Below are 27859 nucleotides of genomic sequence, written 5' to 3' on the forward strand. Positions count from 1 at the left end.
GTCGCGAGACGGATACCCAGATGGTGGACGGGGTCTACGATTTTTAATGCACTTGGTGTAGCAGAATTATAAATTATTGCTCCGTAATCAAGGCGGGAGCGGACAAGACTGTTATATAAGCTCAGAAGGTACTTTCGATCACTACCCCAAGTAGTGTGTGACAGAAGATGGACAAGGTGTAGGGTAGCAAACTGGACTCAGTCTGGTTAACCTCCCTGCCTTTCCGTCTTCCCTTCTCTCTCTCTCTCTCTATGGACAAGGTTCATTGTTTTCAGACATTTTCAGATTTTGAATATGGGGAATAAACGCGAGCTTTGAATCTAAAGTGATCTCTAGGAATTTATGTTGGCTTTTCACCGAGAGTTGGTTTCCCCTGATCGTAATACTAGGCAGTGGTGCTACCCCTCTCTTGTTTGAGAAGAGTACGCAGGTACTTTTGGGGGGGGGGGGGGGGGTTTATTTTGAAGCCGCTCTCATCCGCCCCTTTAGACAATTTGTTTATCGCAAGCTGCACTTGTCGTTTGCAGATGGCAATATTGCATTATTTGAAACTTACTTCTACATCATCAACATAAACGGAATAAAACATTGCGCGTGGAACGACTGCATGCAGGCTGTTCATTTTTACAATAAACAGTGTGCAACTAAGTACGCCCCCTTGCGGAACACCTGTTTCTTGGGTGAATGATTTAGATAAAACATTTCCAACTTTTACGCGAAAAATACGGTTAGACAGATAGCTTTCAATTGTGTTTAACATGTTCCCACCGGCGCCCATCGCGGAAAGATCGCGGAGGATCCCAAATCGCCATGTCGTGTCCTAAACTTTCTCTAAGTCTAGTAATACAGAAAGTAAAAATTGCTCATGAATGAACGCATATCTAATGTTTGCCTCAATGCGGACAAGGTGTTCTACTTGTCGACTTTACTTCTCGTAAACCTCATTGAAGGGGGTCTAGTTTGTCGTTACTTTCTAGGAAGGCTGATTAAGTGCAGGTTTACCATTTTTTCAAAAACTTTGCACAGACAGCTCGTTAGCGCTATTGGCCTGTAGCTGCTGGCTAAGGCCGGGTTGGAAAGAAAACACAAGCGCGTGGCTCGTGCTCCACGCAGCGTCAGGTACAGGAAGCGGCGACAACCCAGCGCATGCGTGAAACCTCACATGACACGCGTCATCTGCTTCCGCACCACCCCTTCGCTCCGCCAGCGCGCGGCGTTCGCCCTCACCTCTCGAGCTGCGGTTGCGATGAACCTGATTTGAAGGATAAAAGTTGCGCTTGACTTGCCAGCCGTCTGGACGGTAAGAGCGTGAAAATAATCGAGCTTTCAGAACAGTCTTGGCCACACGAAGCGCCGGTTTTCTGCAGGAAGCTTCGCGATCGGGCGTTATCACGCGACAGACGGAAACACGCGTTCGTTTCGTGGATGGAGCATGGCGTATGACTCAACGAAACCAGTCGCACTGCACTTTCCTTTCGGCACTGCTGTGCACGGCACGTTTCAGTGATGTCTGGCTGCGTCGCACTCAGTCTGTCGAGTTGGTCGAAGCTAGGAAACGCCGTGCACAGGTGGCATTCTTGAATCAATCAGGCCTTCGAAGGTATCGCTGTACCGAAATACAAGCGAGGTATATTGGGGTAGAAACCAATGTATACGAGCAAACCGAAAATTCGCGGTAGCCGACGGTGTTGTGAATGTTTCCATTCGCTAAATGCTCACTCGAGACGCAGCATAGCGAGGTCAAGTGGCTTCTCAGAAAATACCATATGAAACAACATAGCTCTCCTGCTGCTTATTCGCATTCTCCACCACTGCAGTAGAAGTGAGTATTGTGCTTCCTATGTTTCACGCGTCGCAGTACACGCGATGTTTATCCGTTAAGCGTTGGGCTGGGTGGGCTCCTGACGTGATTGCAGTGCAGGGTGACTGCGTGCTAGGAAAGTGCAGGGGTGGTTCGGTAGCAGACGACGCGCGGCATTCACTCCTACTGCGTTGTTTCGCGCATGGTTTTCGCCGCTTCCTGTACAGGGCGTTGAGCCAAGCGCTCGCGTGTTTCCCTCCGACAGTAAAGCCATCTGTACAGTCGCGATCTTTTTGAACGTGAGCACGGGAGCAAGTGGCTTTCTGTACTACGAACGCAGCAATCCAGTGTATGACAATATCCGTGCCCTTGCCCGGCACCATGAATTCAAGCACATCGTCGTCGGAGCGCTTGTTTGTCGTCTGCTAGCAGGTTTTTTCCTCGGCGGTGACCATGTTATGACTAAACCGAATTGGGTTGCTTCCAATTAACTGTATTCCTACTCGTTAGCGTTACCCTAATTACTAAGCTCCCAGTATTTCCATCTATTCCCGCTTCCTCCTTAATTACCAGGAAATAGTTACCTAATTATTTTTTTTGGTCCTCCAGGGTTCTTTCAGTCACACAATGAAGAAAAGAAGCAAATAAACATAAACATCCAAACTTTTATTTTGCGCACCTATGAAGAAATGTTGAAACACTTGGAAAAGCGACAGATGTAAATAGCAATTACTCGCTGCTTGATTCTTTAATATTTTGTCATATCTCCTTTCTCAGCAACAACTGCGGCCATTCCAGACGGTATTGAGCACAGGGCAGGGTCACTTGCTGTAAGATGTTCCCCACTCTTGGCAAACAGCTACCCATATCCTCGGCCACAGTCACCGAATAAATCGGGTGTCGCACCGTGGCTGCGCCCCCATACACTTTCGCAGATGTTCTTGTCAGCGCTCGTGGCCAGCCAGGAGAGCAGGTGGACTCTACGGGTTTCTAAGTGCTCTTTCACAACCTTCGCAATGCGCACCGGCGTATGGTCATGCTGGAACGCAAAATCAGCATCGGGGAAAGCGGTGTGGGCTTAAGTGGGGAGGTAGACGTCCAAGATTTCGCTACAGTAGCGCTTCGAAGGGCGCCCTTGATGTGGTGCGGTGGCCCGAGGCGACGCCTTAAACGCCGCGCCCCACACGTTCACGCAGGTGCGTCGGCTCGCGGCGACTACCTGCACATTGGCTGGCTCGTAACTGCATGGAAATCATATCAAATTTAGTCCTTCACACAAAATAAAGAGCGGTCGGAAAAAAAATAATTCTCACCGTGTCCCTCTTGCTCGCCGCACTAGCACGCGTTGGTTTTGACGTGTTGAAAACGTCGACTCGTCCGGGAAGATTACTCGACCCCAGTCATCGGAAGTCCACGAGGCGTTCACTTCGGCAAATTGCACTCATGAAGCCTTGTTCGAAGCATGTGAGGACGGGATTCGACGCAGCCACAGACCTTTGAATTCCAACAGCCTTGAGGCATCCCCGCAAGGTATCAACGGAAGCATCCACATCCAGCAGCTCCTCAATTTCCCTCCCGGTCTGAATCGGGTTATATCCACGACTGCAGCTACCACAAGCGCGTCCTCTTCATCTGTCGTTGCACTTGGTTGACCGCCTATGTTGGGCATCAGAAATGCGGCCTTCGTTGCTGAATGCTTGGATAAGATAGTGCAGAGGTCACTATCTTGTGACCTCTGCACAAGGGCACCGAAGGAGGGCTGTGAATATCCCATGTGCAAAGGTCTATGCCCGCCTCTCTTCTTAAGATACACGGGTCATGCTGAGGTTCAACAGCTGATCTAATCAACGTGGTAATGTGATGTATATGCATATACATCCTCGAAGACAGGAGGTTAATGTTACAATGCACCCTCAAGTATAATACGCATGCGTGGCATATACCGAGCTATGGTATCAGAAGTTTCCCGTGGTGTAAAAAATTAAAAATAAAGAACGGTATATAATGCAGGCTTTGTCTTGAGATCATGGCGTGGAAAACTGTGCAATGGCTCTCTGCCAAAAGCTTTGCAGTGGGTTTAAGTAACTCTGATGTGAGCTTCATATTGTGGAGGCATATTCAAGATTTTAAGTGTATGTAAATTTCGCAGGCTTGTTTTTAGCTAGGCAGACAGAACAACATAAGGGCACGGATGTAAAGGAAGATTTCGCCTCATCAATGTAGGTAATATATATTAGCTTCTAATTTCTCGTTGTTTTCAAGATAAATCAAGTTTACTTGTAGTAGCGAAACCCATGTCATGAAAAGGATCTACTACTGCTATTGTTTGGTTTGTTCAGGGAGTAGGGAAATAGAGTAATACTTGCGCATTACACGCATAAACTCGCGGTTGAAAGTTTTGTGTTTCGATAAGTGTAAGCGAAGCCGTTTCGAAACAATCTAAAGCATTTTTCTGGCTTTATCCGATCTTGTACGCAACTGAAATGACCCAACCGTCAGAAAAACTGATCCCATTGTGAAGATTCGTAGTGAAAATTTTAGGAATTGAACAAGGAATGATCTTGGGAACGTCGACAAACGTTAACATAGTTTCAAGTGTACTCATACGTCGTGCGGAACGCATTTGCTAGTTCAACAGTGTTGCCGCTCTTTAAGCGTACCTTATTTCGGTACGCGTGCAGTAGATGACACGCACGGGCTTGCGTGACGCAATGACACGCGGCACATGCGCACAGATTCTCGGGGCTAAACTTTACTGACAATACGGAAACCCACGTGTTCTCATGTTCACTCTCAAAAACATTGTGGCTGCACATGGTCGTCTGTGACCGTCTACGTGGAGCTGCTAGACCGCGCTTTCTTTCAAGATTATAACTGCCTCGAATATGTTCCGAATACGTGTGAATAAAAATGCCTCCTACTTCTCAATGCACACAACGGTGATCAGCGCTCTTCTCCCGACGAGCGCCACACGTCGCCCTCACACTCGTGGCAACGCTTTGCAGATGGGTCGCAGTGTGCATCCGGCAATCTTGTGTTTGCATTTCGGAATAGTTTCTGAACGGTGTAGAGCACGAGTGTGAAAATTGCACGAAATGAAATTTGTGCATAAACATTGCGTGAATTGACTCATTTCATAGGATGTCATTAAATTGCACGCGTCACCATTAGTTGTTTAGGATTGTAATTTATCTTTCTGCACAATTTTTCGTTGTTGACGTATCCCTGATTCGGCAAGGTTTCAACCGATGGTGCCACGACAGAAATCAGCAAAAACATAGCGAAACATAAAGATGCCGGCAATAGACCCTAAATTCCCTTTAGCAAGTTTTGAATTGCGTTTCGGAATGTGTAACGAAGAGGTTATGTTCTCAGCGCACCGACAACAAATTAGGCGACGTGCTGCACTGAGCTAGCAACTTTAGTGCGTTTCTCTCACGGTTGATCCGCGTATACTTAGGAAGCAGGAAAAAGAACTCGTTCTACGTCAAAACGGTAGATATCGCATAGCTGCTACACAAAAAAGTTCAGCGTAATTACTTCAAATCAATAGAAAGAATTGCGCTCACCTTGTCTCTTTCGAAGCGGAACTTGGCCCGGCTGTGCGTCCCCCTGTTGTTCGGACCATGAGCCACGGGGAAGCCCTACATGCACAAGCAGCCAGCATTCTTTCAGTCAAATTGTGGCGCCTTCGAAAAGGTTGCGACCACACGGCACTGCCTAAAGTTATTCACGAAAACGGGTGAATTCATTTGCGCTAAGTCGCATGCACCAACCAACGGCAGTATGGCAGCCAACACGAAAGCAAGCCGCGTTATCAGTGCAGGCTACATCGCCTGCTACTGCGGCAAAGACAACGTTGAAGCACCAGGAAATGGCCTAAGTTATACAGCGCGGAAGGAACGAATTCATTTTTCCGACACGTCGACATCAAATTCACTGGCGTGCTGCAGTGAACTGGCAACTGTAGCGCATTTGCATAACGGTTGACAAGCTTACTTCGCGAGCAGGAAAAAAAAAGCGTTTTACAGCGAAAAGCTGTTCTAGCTTTTTTTTTCTGTCATATACAGCTGCTACGCGAAATGTTGAAAGTGCGGAATTACTTCGAAATGGTTGCAAGAATTGGTCTCACCTCGCATGCTGGGAAACGTAGCTTGACCCGGCTGTCCGTCCCCACATTGTTCGAACAACGAATGTCGGCGGAATGCCCTACAAAAATGAGCAGCCATCCTTTCAGTCACTCTGTGGTCCTTGCGAAAAAGCGGCATGAGTTGCAGCCTGACGCCAGAAGCCTATGCTATTCACGAAAGCAGGTCAGGTCTCTTGCAGGCAAGCGCATGCACCGACATATTGCAAAATGGCAGCCAAGATCAAAGCAAGCCGCGATATCCGTGCAGGCTACATCGCTTACTATTGCCGCGAAGGCAACGTTCAAATGTCGAGAACCCGCCGAAACCAAACGGCGGAAAATAAACCATGGCAAAGACGTTAGCCTACCAACTCGGCCAACTTGCCGTTTTGATGCGGAAATTTTGATCAGTAGAAAGCGAGAGAGAGGGAGGGAAGCAAGCTTTTGCCACTTGCGTTTCTTTAGCTTGTGTGTGATCCTGTGATCACGATCAAAACGAAAGACGTCGGCCCTATCTGTAGTTTGGAGTACGTACAATCGTAATATCTAGGAAAGGGAACGCGCAAGCGCGGTTTCTCTTTCCCTTCAGGATGACAAGTACTCTCGCAGGTCACATGTTGCCCGAAACTCGAATGGAGAGGACGACGCCGCTCTGTATTTGGCTTGCACCCCCGTACATTTGCGGTAATTGATGGATCATTGTGCTTTTATCTCTGCAGTTCTTGCGTAATTCTGTTCAACCGTGCTTATACTCAGGTGTTATATTTTCCAATTTCATTATATTTATCAGTTGAAGAGCCTTACCCCAACATCTGTAATGCCTTTCTTCCATCTTTTTCTCTTTCTTTTTCGATGTTGATACTCTAACACAAGTTTTTTAAGTGTCATGTTATGTATTAGCTGCAATTTTGTACCGACAGTTTTGCAAATGTATATTGAATATGGTCCCCGAACTAGCGTTAGCCAATGGATCCACACCGATTATTCCTACCCCTTCGAATTGAATGATGCGCAATCAAGAACTCAGAACTGTTTCGTCGTTTCTTGTCCAGCTGCTGAAACGAGGTGAAAGCGCATTCAGTGAAGTTCGCAAAGTTCCTACAACTTTCCGATTGGCACAGTATAGTTGGTTCAAAAAATCAATTTTATTGCACAGAATGCTTATGAATATGGACCTGTTGCAAACTTCCATACTTGAAACTTCAGAAGCCAACTTGCAAATAATCTTCCTTCGTAAAGAATGGTGCGACTCCTTTCGTATGCGGTGATAGATACGTGCAATCAATTACCTCTGGCGATTCCCTTCACACAAAACGAGAGAAAAAAAGGAAAGCCAAATGTGCTGTACACGTGACCGCGCACGCGTGATAAGCGTCACCGCGACACCCAGAGTATTGATGCTCATCGTCGCCACCGGGCTGAGTTTATGTGAACTAACACTGCCGGTGTGTGGTGCTGGGTGACGAACCCTCTTGAGGAAGCCACTCCGCAGGTGAACTGTGGAAAAACATTTACCTAGTGGCTCTGCTGCAAATATGTAAATAGTCTCTTTCTCTTACTATACTATCCTATCCTCAGTGCCTGTCCTTTTACTCCTCTATTCCCATCAGTATTTCAACTAGAAATGTTTAAAAAAATGCGCAAGTCGAGCCCCCACCAAAGAACTAACTCGCGATACTACCACCCAAAATCCGCTAAAACTCGGCTAAATGTGGACTACAGTAAGAACCAAGTTCAAAATATGTTTTACTGCGCTCTACTTAAGACAATGGGAAAAAAATTACTCTGGATATTACACTTTTCGTTCATAAGAGAATAAAAATATAAATATTAATATTAATAAGCGCTTTCTTTGTTCGTCTGTGAACTAAAAAAAAAAGAAGAAAAGAAATGTTTATTCCGGCATAGTGCAATACAATATGATTGTCAGTATCATCTGGATCATTAGCCTGTGTATCTAGTTTTGGATTCATACCATAAAAGTCAGATAAATTGCAATCCAAAGCAACAAGCAAAAGTATGCAATCTTATATGTATAATTTGAAGTGATATTTTAATGATGGAACAGCATCTGGAAATTTTCTAATGAAGCTGGTTATCTTATTCCAGATTTTTGCACCGACAAATGATAGCCAACGTTGACCGTACACGTTACGAGTTTTCAGAAAGTTGAATTTATTATGTTCAGCTTGTCTAGCGTCCCTTATAGGCGTGATAAATATTTACAAGAGATCTGGCTTGTTGGTGGTTAGCATTCTGTGGATTAGTATATCCGCGTTACAGCCCCGAGCGTGAATAAGTGGCATTATATTTAACTGTGCAAAACGCTATGTAGAGGACGCGTCCTTAGCAGCCGATGCATTTATTCTTCCGCACGCTTCTGAATTTCGACTAAAGGATCAATGTACGAGGTGTAGGTGGGACCCCATGATCCTATGCAATATGTTAAATAGCAACGGAAAATCCTGAAATAAATTAGACGCAATCTTTGAGGAAGAAATGACTCCGCGCCTTCAATAAGATATCGCAATCATTAACAATTCCTTAGGTAATTGTTCATTATGTGGAGCCGAGCGTAGTAACAAGTCAAAACTTATTCCTAGATATTTATGACTACTAATTTGTTGGATTTGTGTGTCTCCCAGGTACAAGTTGCATTTAGTAGTAGTAGTTTTTTTTATTAGAAGTATATACTACATACTTAGTATTCTTGAAGTTTCAGCTAAAATCATGCTAAAGTATTCGGCAGCTCACCTTGAGCTATTCAATTGCTGTAGTGACTGCCGCAGAATTATCAGAGCTGTGTCATCCGCGTATAACACACAATCTGAGTTGTCTAGGATAATCGTTAATGAATAGAGAGAAGAGTATTGGACCCAGTACCGACTCTTGTGGAACGCCCGCTTTCACTGTTTTTAGTGAAAAGTCTATGGCTCTAACCACTACGTATTACGTAAGCGATTTGTTAAATACCTGCGAAAAAAAAGCCAAGTGCTTGTCCTCAGAAAACAATGTTCTAATTTTCGTGATAGTGTGCTGTGATACACCGAGTCAAACGATGTCCTAATATCCAAGAATACGCCGAATGCGAAGTAGTTCTCGTTATGTGCTTGGTTTATAATTTCTGTTAGGGAGCTTACGACAGTTGTAACAGAGTAACCAGTTTGAAAACTTGTTTGTTAGAAAGCATGCGGTATTTTTAAACATAGCTTGTGATGCGCTTTGCAATCAATTTTTCGAAGGATGCATTAATACATGATCAAATAGTTATTTCATTGTAATTGGCTGAGTCATTTGGGCTATCTGCTTCGTATATTGCTACCACCCTTCCGATTTTGAGCTGGTCAGGATATGTACTCGATAGAGCGGGTTCATTGAGGAACTTTGCAAGCACTAGGCCCAAGACGTCGATGTTGTTTTTGAATAAGCTTACAGGTAGACCATCGTGACCCGCGGCCTTATTTGATGGCACAAGCTTTACAGTATCTATGATTTCCTTTTTTGTTATTCCCGGAAATACAAATGTGTTTATTTGAGACGGATGTAAAAAATGAAACAAACTCTGTACCATTGGCACCCTGGTTGCATTGTGTGGTGGTGCCCACATTAACAAAGCAGTCATTAAATGACTGAGCAATATCTGCGACAGTAGCGCCTAATGCGTCGCTGTCGGTAAGTATACTGCACTGTTGACTTTATAGTAGAATTGACTATTCACCAGATTTCTTAGGAATTTATTTCGTTTTTATTATTAATGTATGATAAAATTATTTCTTGCGCTTACGCATTTCTGAAAGAGAGTGTCACAACGTACGTACTTGCCTCCGCTAAACCGAGCTCCCAAAAAGATATTTGGCGCCCTAAGTTATACCGAGCACGGTAATAATCACTGTCTGTTTTGTTTCACTTTATTGTGTCAACGTTATTTTTCGTTATTCACTAAGTGTTGCCACCGCCATCCAAGTCCTGTGTTCTAATTACGTTTGTCGGCACCTGCACTCCCCACGACCACGAACAAATCTACACAAGTTGGTTTAATTTTCCTTGGCGGTCAATTAAGTGACAAGACATCGCTTGTATATATGTTTCTAGTCAGGAACTCTGTCCAGGTGGAGAGAGGGAAACATACGCAAACTGCATTGTGCGCGTGAGAAGTGCGCAATGTTTCTAGCAGTTCCTGCTCAAGGGTTTAAATACATATAAAACGTGTACGACGTTATGCTTACGCTATCCTCCACTTTGCTGTAGCCGCCTGCCTGTCTACGTATGTCCCGTCTTAATGATGATGATGGGCATTGTTTTTTGGCGCAGGGGCCAGAAATGACCAAAGAGCGCCATGACACTTGGTGATGAATGGTAATGAGTATAGTTGAATATGGTGGAAATCGAGTGGCTGTATATTGGCCTAAAATATTCGCTGTAAATGGTGTGAAATATGTATCTATTAAAATAATGTCAATGAAAAGTGAGTCATATGGTGTTAAAAGTACGTTGTGAAGGATTAGATATTAAAACGTGTTCATTTATAGCAGCACTAGTGCCTCTGCATAGCCCTTCAGCGCAAGGGCTGCGAGGCATGTGCTCTGTAAGTGACTTCATTGCAGCTACAGCCTGTAAGCAGAGGTTGTGCTACAAATAGCCTGGCCAAATGGTTTCTATGGTATTCGTTTCTTCTAAGAACTTCAGCACTGATTTAAAATTAAATAGATGGTCATTGCCTAAAAAGAAGACTGGGCGCAAAGGTATATTATGAAGGTATAAGGAAGGGAAGAACTTTTTTCTCTCCTCTTTTAATTGTGGGCACCGAACGACAACATGAAGGACTGTAAGACTACTTCCACACCTAGTGCATGTTGGAGGGTTAGTTCCAATTAGAATATACGAGTGAGTGCTGTAGGCGTGCCAATTCGTAATCTACAGAGCAGTACTTCCTGGTGTCTTGTTGTGTTCTCAGAGATCCAGTTCCCTATTTTTCGTTTGATTAGGTGCAGTTTGTTGGATACCCGAGTGTCCCATTGCCTCTGCCAATATTTCCGTAGTTTACATCGTAAAAATGGCTTAAGGTCTGTGTACTGTACAGGTATATTAATGTTGGCATCACAAAAAACTACAGATTTAGCCCTTTCGTCAGCAACTACGTTGCCCTCTAGGCCTCTATGGCCAGGCACCCAACAAAGAACAAATATTTGGTTCGACATGTATGCTGAGCATAGAAGGTTGGAGACTTCATAAAGGATAGAGTTTGTGTTTTCGTATACTTGACATGCCACTAACAACGCTTAATGAATATGTGAATATGACAGCCTTTATTATACCAGTTTGTATGACTTTTAGCCCAATCTATGAGGTCTTTACGGGCAATACGAGTGCTACGGGAGTAGTCTTCGGATACGCTGTGAATTGTACCCTTAAAGTGTTTTGCGTTTGGAAGAACCAGTTCCTTGGTTTTGAAGTGTGCGAACTTGACAATAATGGGCCTGTTCTTCTCAGTATTGAGATTACCAAGCCGGTGGGCCCGTTCTATGGCCATAGGTTGGATTGTGAGAAGTGATTGTGAGAAGTGCTGCCGAGTGGACTCGGCAGCACTTCCAAAGACAGTCACGTCAGAATGACTCGCCTTCACTTCGTGCAGCTGCTCTTCCTTGCCTGTTCACGGTCGCCCGATTCTTATTCCTGCCGCGCTGCTGTCCCGAACGCAGGAACTTCATGGTCCTGGAATCCTGCCACCATCGCGGAAGCACGGTGCCAGCCGCACCGCCCTGCACCGGCCCAGGATCTACCGAACGACGGACGTTCCTGGCCCGCAGCGCCACACCGGGAATCGCCATACAGCTTGCCTTTCGTGCTCCCAGGACTATCAGCATCCCAGTCTACATCGCCATCACCACGTATAAGGCCCCCCGGAATCAACACCCCCTTCAGTGGACTCGGCAGCACTTCCAAAGACAGTCACGTCAAGATGACTCGTCTTTACTTCGTGCAGGTAAACAACCCTTACCTTCTCTTTGCGAAGCGTACATGTTACGCTGGTTTGATAGTGCTGCCAAGTCCAGTTTGTTGTATTGCCATTGCAAGCGACTGCGCACATGTCATTTTTCACCCTCTATTGCTATGTGGGGACATTGAACTAAATCCTGGACCTAACACCCGCTCAGTCAATACAGATTCGCACAATGAATTGCTTGAGGCGTTGGACGAGTTAAAAAACGGGCAAACAACCCTTCTAAACGAGACGAAATCAATTCACACAAGACTGGCTCAACAAGAGAAAGCGTTTAAGGAGATAAAATCAAGACTAACAAAAATTGAAGAATGCGCCTCACTGGACCCCCTTAAAGCCCAAGTTAACGACGTCCAGTGCCTCAGCCAATAAAACGCAAACTGTCTGACCTTATACGTAGGCTAGACGACAGCGAGGACGGGGCCCGTCGTTCCAATCTCGTATTCTTTGGTGTGAAGTATACTGACCCCGAAACCTGGGCCGAATCCGAGAACCTCATTATCGATATTTGCAAATCCGAGCTAAATCTCACAATCTAACCTATGGCCATAGAACGGGCCTGCCGGCTTGGTAATTTCAATACTGAAAAAAAAAAACAGGCTTATTATTGTCAAGTTCGCACACTTCAAAGCCAAGGAACTGGTTCTTTCAGACGGAAAACACTTTAAGTGTACAATTCACAGCGTATCCGAAGACTACTCCCGTAACACTCGTACTGCCCGTAAAAACCTCATAGATTCGGCTAAAAGTCAACAAAAGAAAGTTTACCCTTCGACACGACAGGATGGTAATCGGCACCAATACGTACGCATTCGATCGCGCATCGCAATCAGTGTAACCTCGAACGCCACAGCTATCATCCAAACACACCCAAAAAAGCACTCCCAACTCGCTCTCAGTCGTTTACACTAACATTAGAAGCCTCCTGCCTAAACGCGATGCTCTGTCTAGCCTAATCAACACCACAGAAAGCAGTGTAGTCGTACTAACAGAAACATGGGTAAATGAGAACATAACGGATAGCGAAGTACAGACCGCATTCCGCAACTGGGGTATCTTCCGTTGCGACCGCATCGGTAAACGAGGCGGTGGCGTTCTAATAGAAACACACCGCAGCCTGAAATTTCATGCTATGCCGATTGACTCTCCCATCGAAATATTATTCATCTGTTCTAAAGCCTCATTTCCGCCGACAGCAATCTGCGCTTGCTATCGTACTCCAGACAGTGATGCTTCGTTTATTCCTTCCTTCCACAACGCCCTTCATATGATAACTTCGGAACTTCCACGCGCTTGTCTCTTTGTCCTAGGTGACTTTAACTTTACCGAAATTAATTGGCAGAACCCATCTGGCACGACTAATTCTCATGCGCGCGATTTCTTGAATACTTGTCACACTTTTGATCTGACCCAACTGGTCACCAGCCCAACAAGGCAGAATGCTCAATCATCGAACATATTAGACCTAATACTAACGTCACATACAGAAAACTTGATACACTCTTGAATCTGCCGGGAATCAGTGACCACTCAGTAATACACGCCACGTTTCTCAACCCCTTGCCGCACCCCAAGAAAATAACTAAATCAATCACACTTTATGACAAATGACGCTATGAAAGCATCAACAGTGACCTTGATGCATTCCGAACCTGGTTTCTAACCGATTTTCATGATCGCAGTCCTGAAACTAATTGGCTACTGTTCAAAAACAAAATGCACGCTCTAATTGAAAAATTTATAACCTACCATCACCGTAACTGAGCGCCATGAATCACCTTGGTTCAATTCCGTGTTAAAACGCATGAATAACAAAAAGAAAAGACTTTTCCAAACCGCCAAAAAAAACAATAACCCCACCACGTGGCAAAATTATTACGAAGCAGAAAGATCATATAGCCTACAAGTATACAAAACTAAACACTCATTTTTTTTTTCTTTTACTCTACCCACGTCAACCCACGTCAATTCTGGAACCACGTCACCTACTCAACCCACGTCAATTCTGGAAGTGTATCAATCCTAACCCCATCAGAAATATAACACTGTGTGACGATGATAATAATCCAATTGAAGATCATGACGTTGCGGAAGTTTTGAATTTATCATTCAGCTCAGTTTTCACTCACGAACCGGATAACGAATTACCCGATTTCCTTTCCTCTAACTTTCCACCTATGCCGGACTTCAGCTTCGAACCTGATGGTATTGTCAAAATAATCGACTCTTTGAAATTAACCGCCTCAGCTGGTGTTGACAGAATTAATACTAAAGTGTTAAAAAATACAAAACATGCAACCAGCACCACATTGTCTCATATCTTTCAGCAATCCCTTTCATCAGCCATTATAGCCCATGAGTGGAAAATACGCAAGGTCATCGCAGTACCCAAAAAAGGGCCTTCATCTTCTTGCCATAATTATTGACCAATATCTACCACATGTATCACTTCTAAACTAATGGAACATATAATTTTCTCTCAAATTATAAAATTTCTAGTGTCCATCAACTTCTTCCACCCTAACCAGCATGGCCTTTTAAAAGGTTTGTCTTGCGAAACATAGTTAGCCCTCTTTATTAACGACCTTAGCTCTAAGATTGACTTTAACATTCCTATTGACGCCCTCTTCCTCGATTTTGAAAAAAACTTTTGGCCAAGTTCCTCACAAACGACTATTCCTAAAACTTGTCTCAGTCTTAACGAACATGTTTTTAATTGGATATGCAGCTATCTCACTACTCGGCAGCAGTTTGTCTTTGCTAATAAATGTTCATCTTATTCCTCTGTTATATCTGGGGTACCTCAGGGCACCGTCTTGGGCCCCCTTCTTTTTCTAATATATATTAATGATTTGCCTGCTAACATATGTTCTAACATTCGCATATTCGCTGATGATTGCGTTATCCACCGGCCTATTACTAGCACCGATGACATTTTGTTTCTTCAGTCCGACATTCAGCGCGTACGAACCTGGTGTAATTCATGACTAATGTCCTTAAATGTGAAAAAAACATCTCTGCTGTCATTCCACCGACGTCACTCACAACCATCTTCAAAATATCTAATCGGGAATGCAGAAATCGCTTCAGTATCAACTTACAAGTATTTAGGCATCCATTTGACACCTGATCTAAATTGGTCTTTTCATATATCACAGGTTACTAACGAGGCAAATCGCGTCCTTGGTTACTTTCGACAAACCCTGCGACTAGCACCCCCATCAGTGAAATCCCTTGCTTACTTACACTTATCAGTCCCAAATTAGAATATGCATGCGCGATCTGGGACCCTCGTCAAAATAACCTTTCCACTACTTTCGAATCTGTACAAAATCGCTCAGCTCGTTTCATTTTCTCAGCCTATTCCTATCATGTAAGTGTAACCGAACTAAAATGTAATGCTCATCTCCCAACTTCAGCGAACTGCCAAAAAATTTCCAGACTCTGTCTGTTTCATAAATTCTTTTATCATCCATCTCTGAACTCCATTATCAACCCCGCACATCGCATTTCCAATCGCACAAACCACGGGAAGGCCGTCTACCCTCCTCCTGCTCGCACTTCTGCGCATCTGTCTTCATTTTTCGTCCATGCAGCAAGGGACTGGAATGGCCTGCCAAACGCCATCGTTGATCAGATCGACTCATCGTCATTCAGATCGTCCATAGACGCAATGTGCTGCTGAAATTCCACCCCCTGATGTAATACCCCTTCACTGGGGCCTTTGAGGTACTAATAAATAAATTAATCAATTAATATAATTAATTATGTTTCACAGCAGAAAAGATCGCGTATGCCTCCGCTGTGAAAATGCTGGTGTTTGGATTTAATGCACCGGACGTAGAAAATGAAGGTCCGAGTGCTGCATAAGCTACACCATAAGTAAACTTTGAAGCATGTGTGCAAAACACCGCGCAGGAGTGCTTCGCCTGGAGTTCGAGAAAGTGTGAATGAATGTGCACCTCAGGCGCATGTTTTGTTATTGCGACGAAAGACATATCACACTGGATAGTCTGCCATTCCCAAGGTGGTGCAATGTTAATGGGAATCATTGGGCAGTTGCTCTAAGCGCACAGACAGAGGAGCTCGAACAGATGGGCGGTTACGGTAAATTCTTGCAGAATACAAGTTGAGTACAGTTGAGTAACACGTATGTTCGTTATTCGATTTACATTTCAAAAAGTAGGAAAAGATTAGATGTGTTCCGCGTAGGTGTAAGTACGATTCGTTCCCCTCGGCATACAGACTTTCCACAGGGATTTCCACAGGCTCCGTAGTCGAGGCGCGATCGTACGAGACTCTTATACAGGCTAAGCAAGCAACTCCTGTCACTGCCCCAGTTTGTTCGAGAAAGTAGATTAAGCAGGATTCATAGTCTTCAGGCATTTCGCTTTAACATATTTCAAATGGGGAATAAAATTAAGTTTTGTGTCCAAGATACCTAAAAATTTGTGTTCAAGGCTGACCGATAGTCGTGCTCCATTAAGGTCAAAAGCGGGTTCTGGTGATATGCCTCTCTTGTATGAGAAGAGAAGGCGGTGACGACTGCGACGAGGCTTGACTATGACGCCGACATGACGGCGATTACATCATCACTACAGGAGTGTGATGACAGCAAAATAACGAGGACAATGAGAAGCAGAAACGACGATGGCGTAGTGACAATGACACGTGGATGACCACGACACCGACATGCTGAGCCCGACAACCATGAGATTAAAGAACGGCGGTATGACGAATATATGATGGTGAATATGACTCCGGTGGCGTTACTTAAGTGCTGTGGCAGGAAGATATTGCCCAAAACCATCGGCGATGATCGCCAGTGTAAGCGAATAGCCCGAACGAACCAACAAACCAATGACTGGAAGAGCCAACTAATGAACCGATCGACCAAACTAACAAACTAATGGACAAATTAATGAGCCTTTTTCTTCCGACGACAGACCACAGACCTTATAAAAAAATTTGCGAAAGATGCAAAAAAAGAGCTGTTCGCTTAAATGTTGTATTATGAACATTATACACACCACACGAGCTTTTTCCTGCCACAGCAGTTAAATAGCCGTGGGACATAGTCATCATCACGTCGTCATGTCAACGTCTTTGTGTCGTAACCTTGTTGTCTTGCTCAGCGTATCACTGTTGAGAAGCATGCTGATATATTAAGAGGTTCTTAATAGAATGTAACAGAAAGGCCGGGAATCCACAAATAATTCCTAAACAAGGATGTGAGAATAGAAGTGAAAATACAGTTCCTGGAAACTACTAACAGAAAGCCCATACTGCACACAAAGCAAAGCTTGAAGGATCATTCTCAAGGAAAGCAGGCACAGGCATAAACAATGTGGTATAAGTTACCCTGGATGTACCCTTAATGCAGCATGGGCAACGTTAACTTGATTGCTCCTAATTTTAACATAGTGTATTCGCGAACACCGAACACCGCACGTAGCGGCAACAGCAGGGAGTAGACGGCCGTCTCTGACCGACCACGCAGAACTGCCTAACTATCTTTTTCTTTCAAGATTAGAGCTGCTTCGAGTATACGCGGGACTGCAAATGTGTTCTAGTTCTCTGTGGGTACACCTGTCATCAGTATTCTTGCCTCGACAAGCATCGTACGTCAACTTCGTGACGTCACTACGCAGATGTATCACACTGTGTATCCGCGTGATTGGTTATTCGCATTCCGGGATAACTTCTGAACTCTGTAACGCACAATTATAAAAAAATTGTCCGAGGTGAAGGTTGTGCATAAACAGTGCGTAAATTTACTCGGTGCATAGGATCAAGTTGTAGGGTTGTATGGTATCTATATGTAAGGCTTCGCTTCAAATAGATGCGCCTTGGACCTGCATAACTTTTTTTTCAACGCAATTTTTTTAATTATTTGCAATTCTTTGCATGCGCCTGATTCGGCATGTTTGCCGCCGATGGTGCCGCGGCAGAAACCAGCAAAAACAATGGCAAAACGTCGGCAAATGTAAAGCTGCCTGTCATAGTCCTTGAATGCGCCCTAGCAAATTACAGAATATGGAACGAACAGATTACGTTTTCAGTGCGCCGACATCAAATTCGGCGACGTGCTGCACTGAACTGGCAGCTGTAGTGCCATTGTCTAACGGTTGATACGCGTATGCTTCGCGAGCAGGAAAAATAACGCGTTTTACAGAAAAAGGTACATATCGCATAGCTGCTACACAAAAAAAAGTTCAGCGTAATTACTTCACTTCAAATCAATAGAAAGGATTGCGCTCACCTTGTCACCTAGGAAGCGGAACTTGGCCCGGCTGTTCGTCAACCCCATTGTTCGAACCATGAGCCACGGGGAAGTCCTACATGCACGAGCAGCCAGCATTCTTTGTCAAATTGTGGCGCCTTCGAAAAGGTTGCGACCTGAAGGTACGAGCTAAAGTTATTCACAAAAACAGGTGAAACCTCTTGCGCTCAGTCACTTGCGTCAACTAATCTCAAAATGGCAGCCAACGCTTAACCAAGCCGCATTATCAGTGCCGACTACCTCGCCTGCTACTGCGGCAAAGGCCACGTTTACGTACGAGGAAGTGATACAGCGTGATAGGAACGAATTAGTTTTTTTTCCCACACATTGACATCAAATTCATTAGTGCACTGCACTGGACTGCCAACTGTAAAGCATTTGTCTAACGGTTGATACGCCTACTTCGCGAGCAGGCAAAAGAAAGCGTTTTACAGCAAAAAATGGTGCGAGGCACTTCGCATAGCTGTTTCGTGAAATGTTGATTGTGTGGAATTATTTCAAGAGACTTACGAGAATTGGTCTCACCTCGTCTGCTGGGAAACACAGCTTGATCCGGCTGTCCGTGCTCGCGTTGTTCGAACCACGAGCCACTGGAATGTCGTGCAAGAAGGAGCAGCCAGCGTTCTTTCAGTCACTCTGTGGTGCCTTCGAAAAAGCGGCCTGAATTGTAGCTTGAAGCCGCAAGCTGAAAGTATTCACGAGATCAGGTGATCACTCCTGCACGCAACCACATGCACCGACATATGGTAAAACGGCAGCCAAGGTCAAAGCAAGCCACGATATCAGTGCAGGCAACGTCCTGTGCAAAGAAATTGCCGAAATCAAACAGCGACAACGCAATGAAAAAAAAAAAAGAGACGCTGATTTGGACGATGGTAGCCTACCAAGTCTGCAAACTTGCCGTTTTGAAAAAGAAATTGCGATAGAAAGCTAGAAAGCGGGGGAACAATCTTTTGCCAGCTGTGATTCTTTAGCGTGCGCGTTACCTTCTGATTACTAGCAGAACTAAAGACATAGGCCTTATTTGTATATTTCAGTAAGTACTTGCACTATATTTAGTTCAATATATATCAACGACCTTATTTAACATAACTAAAGCATGACGAATTCAAGAAACTGGTGCTTCCGCAAACTTTGCCCGCGTCTTGCCATTTTTTAGTCAGTATAGTTTACCGGCCGGGAAGTCCAGCGAAGACGTTCGAATTGCGGGAAGGAGACTTAAGGTGTGGCGTAAAAGCTTCTAATGTCGCACATATGACACCCTACTTTTGCCGCAAGAGTGAATTAAGTTATGTGCTATTGTTAACGCCTTTTAGGTGGCCATGAATATTGCTATACAAAGGAAAGTGCAATGCAGCTGGAAGCGAGACAAACGGACAGTACTGCCTGCTGTCTATGCTCTCTGCAAGATACTGCACTCACAATATGTGGGACTGGCTAGCCTCTACAGCGGCTGCTGGCATAATTACGTGAACGAACAATGCATGCGCGACATTACTAGACGTTAGATTCGTCGGGCAACTGCAGCGAAGTTCAGTCCCTATTTAAGCAGATTTCTCGAAGCGCCATATCTGTTCTACTTTTTAATATGCACGCTCGAAGAATAAAAACGCATCTATTCCGAGGTGCGCCTTTCGCGACGTCTCCAAGGATGCCCTTGCTGGCTGGTTGGTCTTAAGAGCATTCACTGAAGCATTTCTGCAGTGCCGTCTTTTACGGCCTATAGTCCACACTGGGACGTATAAGGCGTCCGAAAGGAGCGCATTTTCCAGCCGCCACAATACCGAGTCGCTCGCGATTTTCGCTGTCACCGTCGCGCTTCGGGAGTGGCTACTATAGAGTTCTCGAGCTTTCTCGCAGACAACGAGGTTAAGCCGGGTTACGCGATTCTATCCGTCAGCGTCATCTGAAGAGCTCAATCGAACTTGTAGCGTTCCCGCGCTTCGAGTTGACAAAAGAATCAAAAAGGAAGGCATGTTCGCGGCCCCCGCGTGCGTGTCAGCCACGGTCAAACTGATATCTGTCTGACGCAAATCGCGTGGTCAACTCTTCCTATCGATCGGGCCAATGGGTCCCACAGTTGTGCGTTCGTGCGTGTCGTAGCTCATGAGGCTTCACTGTGCAATTATTATCTCGTAAAGATTAGCTTTAATTAACCCCGTAACGCCCAACGTATCCTTTATATATACTAGACACTGAGTTTCAGAGTCCAAAAATTAAATTCAAGCAAATGAACCTGACCTATCGCCTATACTAGCGTCTTTAATACGCTGGAGCAACTTTTCAGCTGTGGATAGTGTAAAACAGTAATTACTAAATAAATCATTACTAAAACGTTTACCAAAACAATTTAATCAGTCTTCTTTTGTATTACTGTACCCTCCACGGCCTGAAAAAACGACAAATCAAGTTGCTTTTATTTTCCTTAATGTGTTTTGGCCTTATGGGGTTAATTAAACGGCAGGACATTGCTTGTACATAATATGTTTTTAGGGAGTAACAACTCATACAACTCATTTTCAAAATCTAATTTACTGAATATATAATTGCTGTTTAAGTGGCTGTAACACGAAGCAGTGATTTCACAATAGAGAGAGGCCAGTGCTTAAAGTGTAACAGTTTATTAGAGGCATTGTGTCTTGCAATGTTTCGCGAAATGCGGACGTTAAGATACGCGACGACATGCATTACTGCCCCAGCAACTTTTCCGTAGTGTGTATTTACGCTGACAGCGGGAACGCATTCACTGCAAGAGCAAAGTATTTCCCTGCACGTACCAATTCTCGAAGCTGGCGTGAACCACAGAATTTCTGGCAGAGGATAGCGCTTTCACTCGTAGCTGACACCAACTCTGAAGTTACAACAGGCATTATGAAATAAATCTTTATTAGTTACTCTAATACTACTCATGGAATATGCTTCCATTGCTTTGAATTACAGTGTAGTTTTGGTGTCAACAATAATTGCCTAAATTAGTATTACCACCACTTCTGTAAAGTTAGGAGTTAGATGTGAAAATGTGAAGTTAAGAAGATGTGAAGTTAGGAGTTAGATGTCAGGAACCGCCGTTTCTCTTTATTTATTTTTGATCACTATCATGAATCTGAGGTAGACGTCGCCGAACAACACGGAAATAAGACAACCAGCAATTTTTGTTGACACATACACTAAGCAGTTTCTTTCGTTTGTTTCTGTTTTGTTTTTAACTACCGTACTGTCACTTCTAGCTCGCATTTCACTCCAGGCTCGTTTGAGCAGTCCTCAACCTCTGAGTAGACATACCCAGTACGCTCAACAAATTTGCAAATGCTTGCAACCACAGGGCACCCCGAAACTGACAGGCGTAGATTGCACCGGGCTCATATTCCTGCGTCGAATAGATTAACAACTGGCAAATCTTAGCAACTGCATTATAAAAAGTGAAACACCACAAAAATAAATGGGAAGAGGTCGGAATGGTACTCGCCGTCGACATCTGGTTCCGCCCATGGCCGGTAGTGCTTAGGCCCTTAAACAAACGCCAGCTAGAATTCGCAGCTTTTCCAAAGCTTGTTTCTTCTTACGCTGATGCTGCCAATTTATCTTCTCGCAAAACACCGTTGAAACAAAGACGCAAAAAAGTGCTTAGATCCCTGAAGGCCAGGTTGCGGACCAACTCCCTCCGCTGTTCGAGCGCCATATGCAAACTGAGTGGACGGAAGTTGTCAGATGAACCCAACTTCCGGCAAGCTTAATAAAAAAAAAAAATTCGAGGATTTTTCGCGCCAAAGCACCACCTGGTTATGATGCACGCCGTAGCAGAGGTGACCAGATTAGTTCTTACCACCATTGACGCGCACGCAATGCGTGTTACTCGGGCGTTCTTGCATTCCACCCCCCCATCGAAATGCAGCCTCTGCAGGCGGGATCGAACCCGCGACCTTGTGCACAGAAGCGTAGCACCTTAACCGCTGCGCTAACCCCACTTTTTTGTTTGTTATTGCATGGGAGCAGAATCTTAACTAAAGTAAGAAAAAAAAACGAGAACTGCGCTAACGCCACTGTTGCGCCACGCGTTTTATTTGCCGGGAACGAATGAATGAAAAACTTTATTGAAAGCATTCCTTAAGACTTTTTCTGTTGGGGTGATTAAGTAAAGCGTATTAATTGCTGTCATTATGGCGTAGAAGCTAACAAGGCGCACACGCTCGCTCGCAAACGTGCCCCGAGGCCGTATTAATGACACCACATCCCGCGCAAACAATTTGTGCACTGTTAGTAAATTAACCTTCCGCAATAAAAAGGAAAGAAGAAAAGCGTTGTGCCCTTCCACTCTGTGAAGAAGGATGACCAGCGAAGCTGTGTATCATCATCATCATCATCAGCCTGGCTATGCCCACTGCAGGGCAAAGGCCTCTCCCATACTTCTCCAACTACCCCGGTCATGTGCTAATTGTGGTCATGTTGTCCCTGCAAACTTCTTAATTTCATCCGCCCACCTAACTTTCTGCCGCCCCCTGCTACGCATCCCTTCCCTTGGAATCCAGTCCGTAACCCTTAGTGACCATCGGTTATCTTCCCTCCTCATTACTTGTCCTGCCCATGTCCATTTCTTTTTCTTGATTTCAACTAAGATATCATTAACTCGCGTTTGTTCCCTCACCCAATCTGCTCTTTTCTTATCCCTTAACGTTACACCCATCATTCTTCTTTCCATAGCTCGTTGCGTCGTCCTCAATTTGTGTATGTGTGTATGTGTAAGTGGACCCCTTAATGGTGAACTGCACCTCCGCCGCGGGCCGGCCCGGCATTGCATTATCTTCGGCATCGGCCCACGTATGGGAAGTGATTAACGCCTGCTTCACTTCCGCCGTGGGTCGGCCCGGCATTGTACTGTCTTTGAGATTTTTTTTTTCTACACGCGGACACGATAGTGGCGAAACTAGCCTTTAACAGCTTCGCTGTAAAATTTATGAGCCATTCCGCTCTGTGAAGGTCGATGACCAGCGAAGCTGTTTAGCGCACGGCACAGATAATGTTCAACGAGGGTACGAACACATTTATTGTCCTAATCTGTTGTCATCGTGGCGATATAAGTACGCACATACATTCGCCTATCACCTCTGTTATTAAATGTGTCCGTCACGTAGGCAGTGCACTGGGGTCGTGCGGGAACTCCGGGACCTGCGGCCCCGAATCCCTAAGTCAAGTAAAGTTCCCTCTCTCTCTCTCTCTCTCTCTCTCTCTCTCTCTCTCTCTCTCCGTTCCGTAAGACAACGAAATGATCATACTCCCTTAAGCAATGGCTCATATCCCCGTAAACGTTGCCTCCCCATCACGACAGAAGTGAAATTCTACGCTGGAAGGATGAGTGGTAACGGAGCCAGCTGGGGAAGAAGACCGCGACGACGAACGTACGAGCAGTGTGGCACCACCGCTTTTGCGCGGTTGGTGCCGAGAATTTTTTAAGAGTCCTTTTTGATAAAGTTCTACAAAAGGCTTTTTTTCGGAAACATATGCTCTTACCCTTGTGCCTGGGGCCTCTCTGGGTCCCACGTGTGACAAGGGCAGTTCAAGGGCGCGTTACAGGTCCCCGAACCCACAGGGATATGTGCCATTGAGCTTGGGCCCTCTCCGCACTGTCACCAGGACCGGCCCACATGATTGTTTGTTTTTGTCAACATCTCGGACGCATTTTTTTTTCCGCACCCCAGCCACAGACAGCTATGATGTAAGAAAGAAAGAATCACTATCTCTGTGAGAGGCAGCCTGCTAAGCTAGAAAAGACGCGAAGACGAAAGACGGGTGTGATGCGTGCGCCAAGACGACTTTCCATCGGTAATTATGGTTATATCGCATTTTAATATAGCGAAAGAGTGAACTCAGCAAGCTTTAGCAACTTTTAGTGAGCCAAGACAGTCCAAAAAGCGAAACAATATTTTGAAATCTGTGACGTCCCACTTAAGGGCGGCCTGTGGTTTTAATGCAAAATTTGAAAGAAAAAGGATCTTCGAGCACCATTTTCTCTTCTAAATATCAACCTATTAACGCAATGTTAAAGAAAATATAGTTTTTAACCAATGGTGTATTCGTCTAAACTTATTTTGACGTTTGTCTAAATTTAGTGCCATCTTAAACATAGATCGTTACGGTACGTCAGACAGACGGTATCACTAAATCACCAGGAGGCGTGTCTCTATGTACAGAAAACGGGCTTTGAATAAAATAAGATAGCATTTTTAATCAGATGCACCTTGTGAAAATAAAAGAAACAAAAAAGATAATTTTAGGTTCTGCTAGAGCTCGAACCACGGCCATGCGAAATACCAGCCTGAAACTTTTCCGTTGAGCCATAAAAGCGAACGCCGCTAAAGCCTTTACCATTGCTGATATGTACGGGAGCTTTGTTTCGTGTTAAAAAAAAATATATCCTGGTCCAGCCCCTATCTGGCTTTCATATGTGTCGTTGTAGAGCGTTGCGGCACAGATTTCGCAACATGACGATGTTTGGCACTCTCGCAACGCAAGGCACACTTTTTTTTTCATGCTGAACCCATGTGCAATGCGGTTGAGAATCGAACCCGCGACATTGTGGTCCGCGAAGGCACGGCGTAGCCGCTGTGCCACAGAGGCGGGTGAAAAAGGCTGCGCTCATTTAAGCGTTCTAGTGACTGTTTACCCTTGGTTTAAGCGTTGCTATGCACCAATATGTAGTTCAGTGTGCTTAGCGAAGTGTACTAAAGAATTGTTTATAGAGCTTCAAAAAGTTCAACAGCGACACTTAATACTGCCTACGTGTGGGTATGCGAAAGTATTACAATTGCTTAGGCGAAATGTCTTTGATGTTTTCGACATGCATAAAGTTCCTTCTGCTGAATCGGCGTGTGTGTTTGCGTATACGCTGGCCACAGGCTGGAAGCATTCGGACCATTTTTGCTGCGGTACGATGAATTTTATTTTTACGCCTAATGGTAGCTCTGTCGCGACTACGTCGTCTTCTCTTGCGTTCCCTTGCTTCGTCTTCTGAGGCGTGCTTCCGTGGGCAACCATGTTTCACAGCTGCCGCTGAGGTGGACGCTTCGCAGGGCATCGCAGTAGACACAGCACCGACGAAATCTGAAGAGCAAGTGACACGTGGGAGGCAGTGACGTAGGCAGTGTCGTGACGTGTGCAGTGACGCAATCACTGGGCACAATTAAGAGACTTACGTGCGCTAGTTGGTTGCTGGCGTGATGGAACATGGTTGTAACGCCACGTTTTGAGAACGGGACACTAAGAGAATGCACGGAGGAAAGATGCCGATGTCCTCTGTGCGTTCTTTCTCGGCGTCTATCCTCCGTGTATTCTTTCTGTGTCCCGTCCTGAAAACATGTCGTTATAACCATATTCCATCAAACTAGGCAGAACCTCAATCAACCGTAACCATGGGGTCACCGTGGCGTCGAAGCGACGTGCTCGTCTCACGCCCCAACTGAAATTTAACTAATTTCTTTTTGAAGGAATCAATCTTTCTTGTTTACAGAAACGATCCTGAAATTTTGAATTCAATTCAAGCATTTTTTACGTGTTTTTTTTACAATTCGCGTCGTCGGCCACCTTTGGTACCACCTTAAGGTCGCGCCGCCGCCGACAACGCCGGATTTTCGCATTGTTAGAAAGCAACTTGTTAGAAAGCATTTGGTGCCCAATTGCCTTCTAACGCCTTTCGTGCGAATATGCAAGTACTGGTGCACTCCGTGCGGTAAAGCGACAGCTTATGCTGAAACGTTAACCGTACTGGTTTATCCCAAAGCGTAGCAAGAAAAATCCATATATCAATATGTATTCAGTGGACTGAGTAGTTGCTCATTGACGGGTCAATGAACATATAAATGAGCAAACAAGTAATAGAGTGTTTAGATTTTTCTTTAACGTCTTTATTTCTGCATTTAATAGGCGAAGCCTTGCGGCAGAAAAGGGGTGCTCTATGGGGGAGGGGAAGGGGCACCTGTGCTGTCTTCTTCGTAGAGGTTGAGTGGTCCCGAGGTCGGCTCTGCAAAGAGGCGGCCAGGCCCTTCCTTTTGCCTGAAAAAGTCCAGAAAAGCGCGCCAAAGCTGGAATGAGTCCTTGGGCCCGATGTGCGATAGCGGGTCGAGCCACTCCTGCAGGGTGCCAGGTCGGTTCCCGCCCAGGTAGTGCAGTGTCCTTTTTCGGAACATGTCAAAGGCAGAGCAGGTCCACAGAAGACGTTCCGATGCAGTGCCATACTGTGAGAGATACACTTTTAATGGAAGTGGGTGAATGCGAGGGGGGAAGGGGGGTAAAGGCTAAGCGCATTCCATAGCTCATGAAGTTGTTGCTTGCAGTGACACTCCTGAGGTTTTTTTTTTTTTTACTGCTAACAAGAATTGCGAGCTGCGAAATGGGTCGATAATGTTTACCTGTGTCTTATAGTCGTGATTTGAGCGTGAACTATAGCCAGGCTGTGTGCTCATTCTGTGACCCAGGGACCCGTGGTATGCCCGGGTGTCGTTGGATGCGGCACGACTACGATGTGTTGCTGTGCCGTGTTCAGCAGGCAGGACAGTTCTACCACAGCTGCTTTTTCGTGCTCCGTATCTTCGTGGGACTGCTCGACCTCACTCGCTCGCCGTGTCTCGTGTATTCACCAGGCAGTGTTGCCACTGATCTTTAAGGCCCTTCCTGTTCATCGGACGACTGTGCCACAGATTGTGCCCAACGTGTTCAGCGGACTGTTTGCTGTTCATCGGACAAAAGCTTGCTGCTCTTTGTGCGTGCACCTAGCAGCTTTGCCACAGAAGGCCTACACTCCGGGTGCTCCTTGGACAGTTACGATGCGGTTCCCTGCTTTGCCATGTGTGCTCATCGAACTGTCCCACTGCGCATGCTTTATTGCGACCTTGTGCAATTGCCAGACGCTAGCACTGCCCAAGATATTACCCTCTGTGATCATGCTGCCCCTTGTACCCTGTGTGCTCATCGGACTGTTAAACCACACATGCTTACGTGCCCCTCGCTTTCGTTGGAGAGTCCTGCAATTAACAGGTGTGCTGTAAGTATCCGTCGGACAGTATTGAGACGCTTTTATTTTCCAGCTCATTCGGCATCTCTGCTGAATTGCGTCACCGCCAGCTCCATATCGAAGACGTTGCCTGCCGTGGCTTCTGCATCTGTGTTCCAATGCATTTTCTATCCCCACTGTTTCAAGGATATGCTTAAATGTTTACCCTAGCATTTGTGTACAGTACGCTTCACGTTCCTGCCGACACTTCTACACTCACTGGCGTCAGCCGGTTCGAGCACCTTGTTGTTGAGGAAGATCTGTTTAGGCAGGAGCTTCGATATTGCACGAACGCAGCGACTCAAATGCATTTGAAACGCTGCATCTGAAGAAAATATAAATAAACACTCTGAAAACACTGCATGCAAACACTGAAGATCTTCAGAATAAATCGGTAAGTACAGGGTGTATGTAAGTACACATTAAGGTAAGTACAACGTGTATAGGTAAGTACACATTCGTGTATGTATATAAACCACTTGACTTTCCACCATTAAAACAGGTTGAAGGTTTGCGCTTGTGTCTGTCGTTCCGCTCTCCTCGTTCCAAGCGGTGCGCAAATAATATTGCCCATTTTTTTTTTTATTCCTTTAAAATGTAACTGT

General features: G+C 45.1%; 1 protein-coding gene across 1 annotated transcript; it reads left to right on the top strand.

Moving 5' to 3' along the window:
- Nucleotides 1-1496: 1496 nt before the first annotated feature.
- LOC142559488 (uncharacterized) lies at nucleotides 1497-27427 on the top strand. Its single transcript, XM_075671080.1, has 3 exons — nucleotides 1497-1822; nucleotides 11563-11913; nucleotides 26680-27427. The coding sequence occupies exons 2-3, from the start codon at nucleotides 11637-11639 to the stop codon at nucleotides 26865-26867; spliced, it is 465 nt and encodes a 154-aa protein (XP_075527195.1). The 5' UTR covers nucleotides 1497-1822; nucleotides 11563-11636; the 3' UTR covers nucleotides 26868-27427.
- The last annotated feature ends 432 nt before the right edge of the window (nucleotides 27428-27859 follow it).

The sequence above is a fragment of the Dermacentor variabilis genome, chromosome 10, assembly GCF_050947875.1.
Source record: "Dermacentor variabilis isolate Ectoservices chromosome 10, ASM5094787v1, whole genome shotgun sequence".
Lineage (NCBI taxonomy): Eukaryota > Metazoa > Arthropoda > Arachnida > Ixodida > Ixodidae > Dermacentor > Dermacentor variabilis.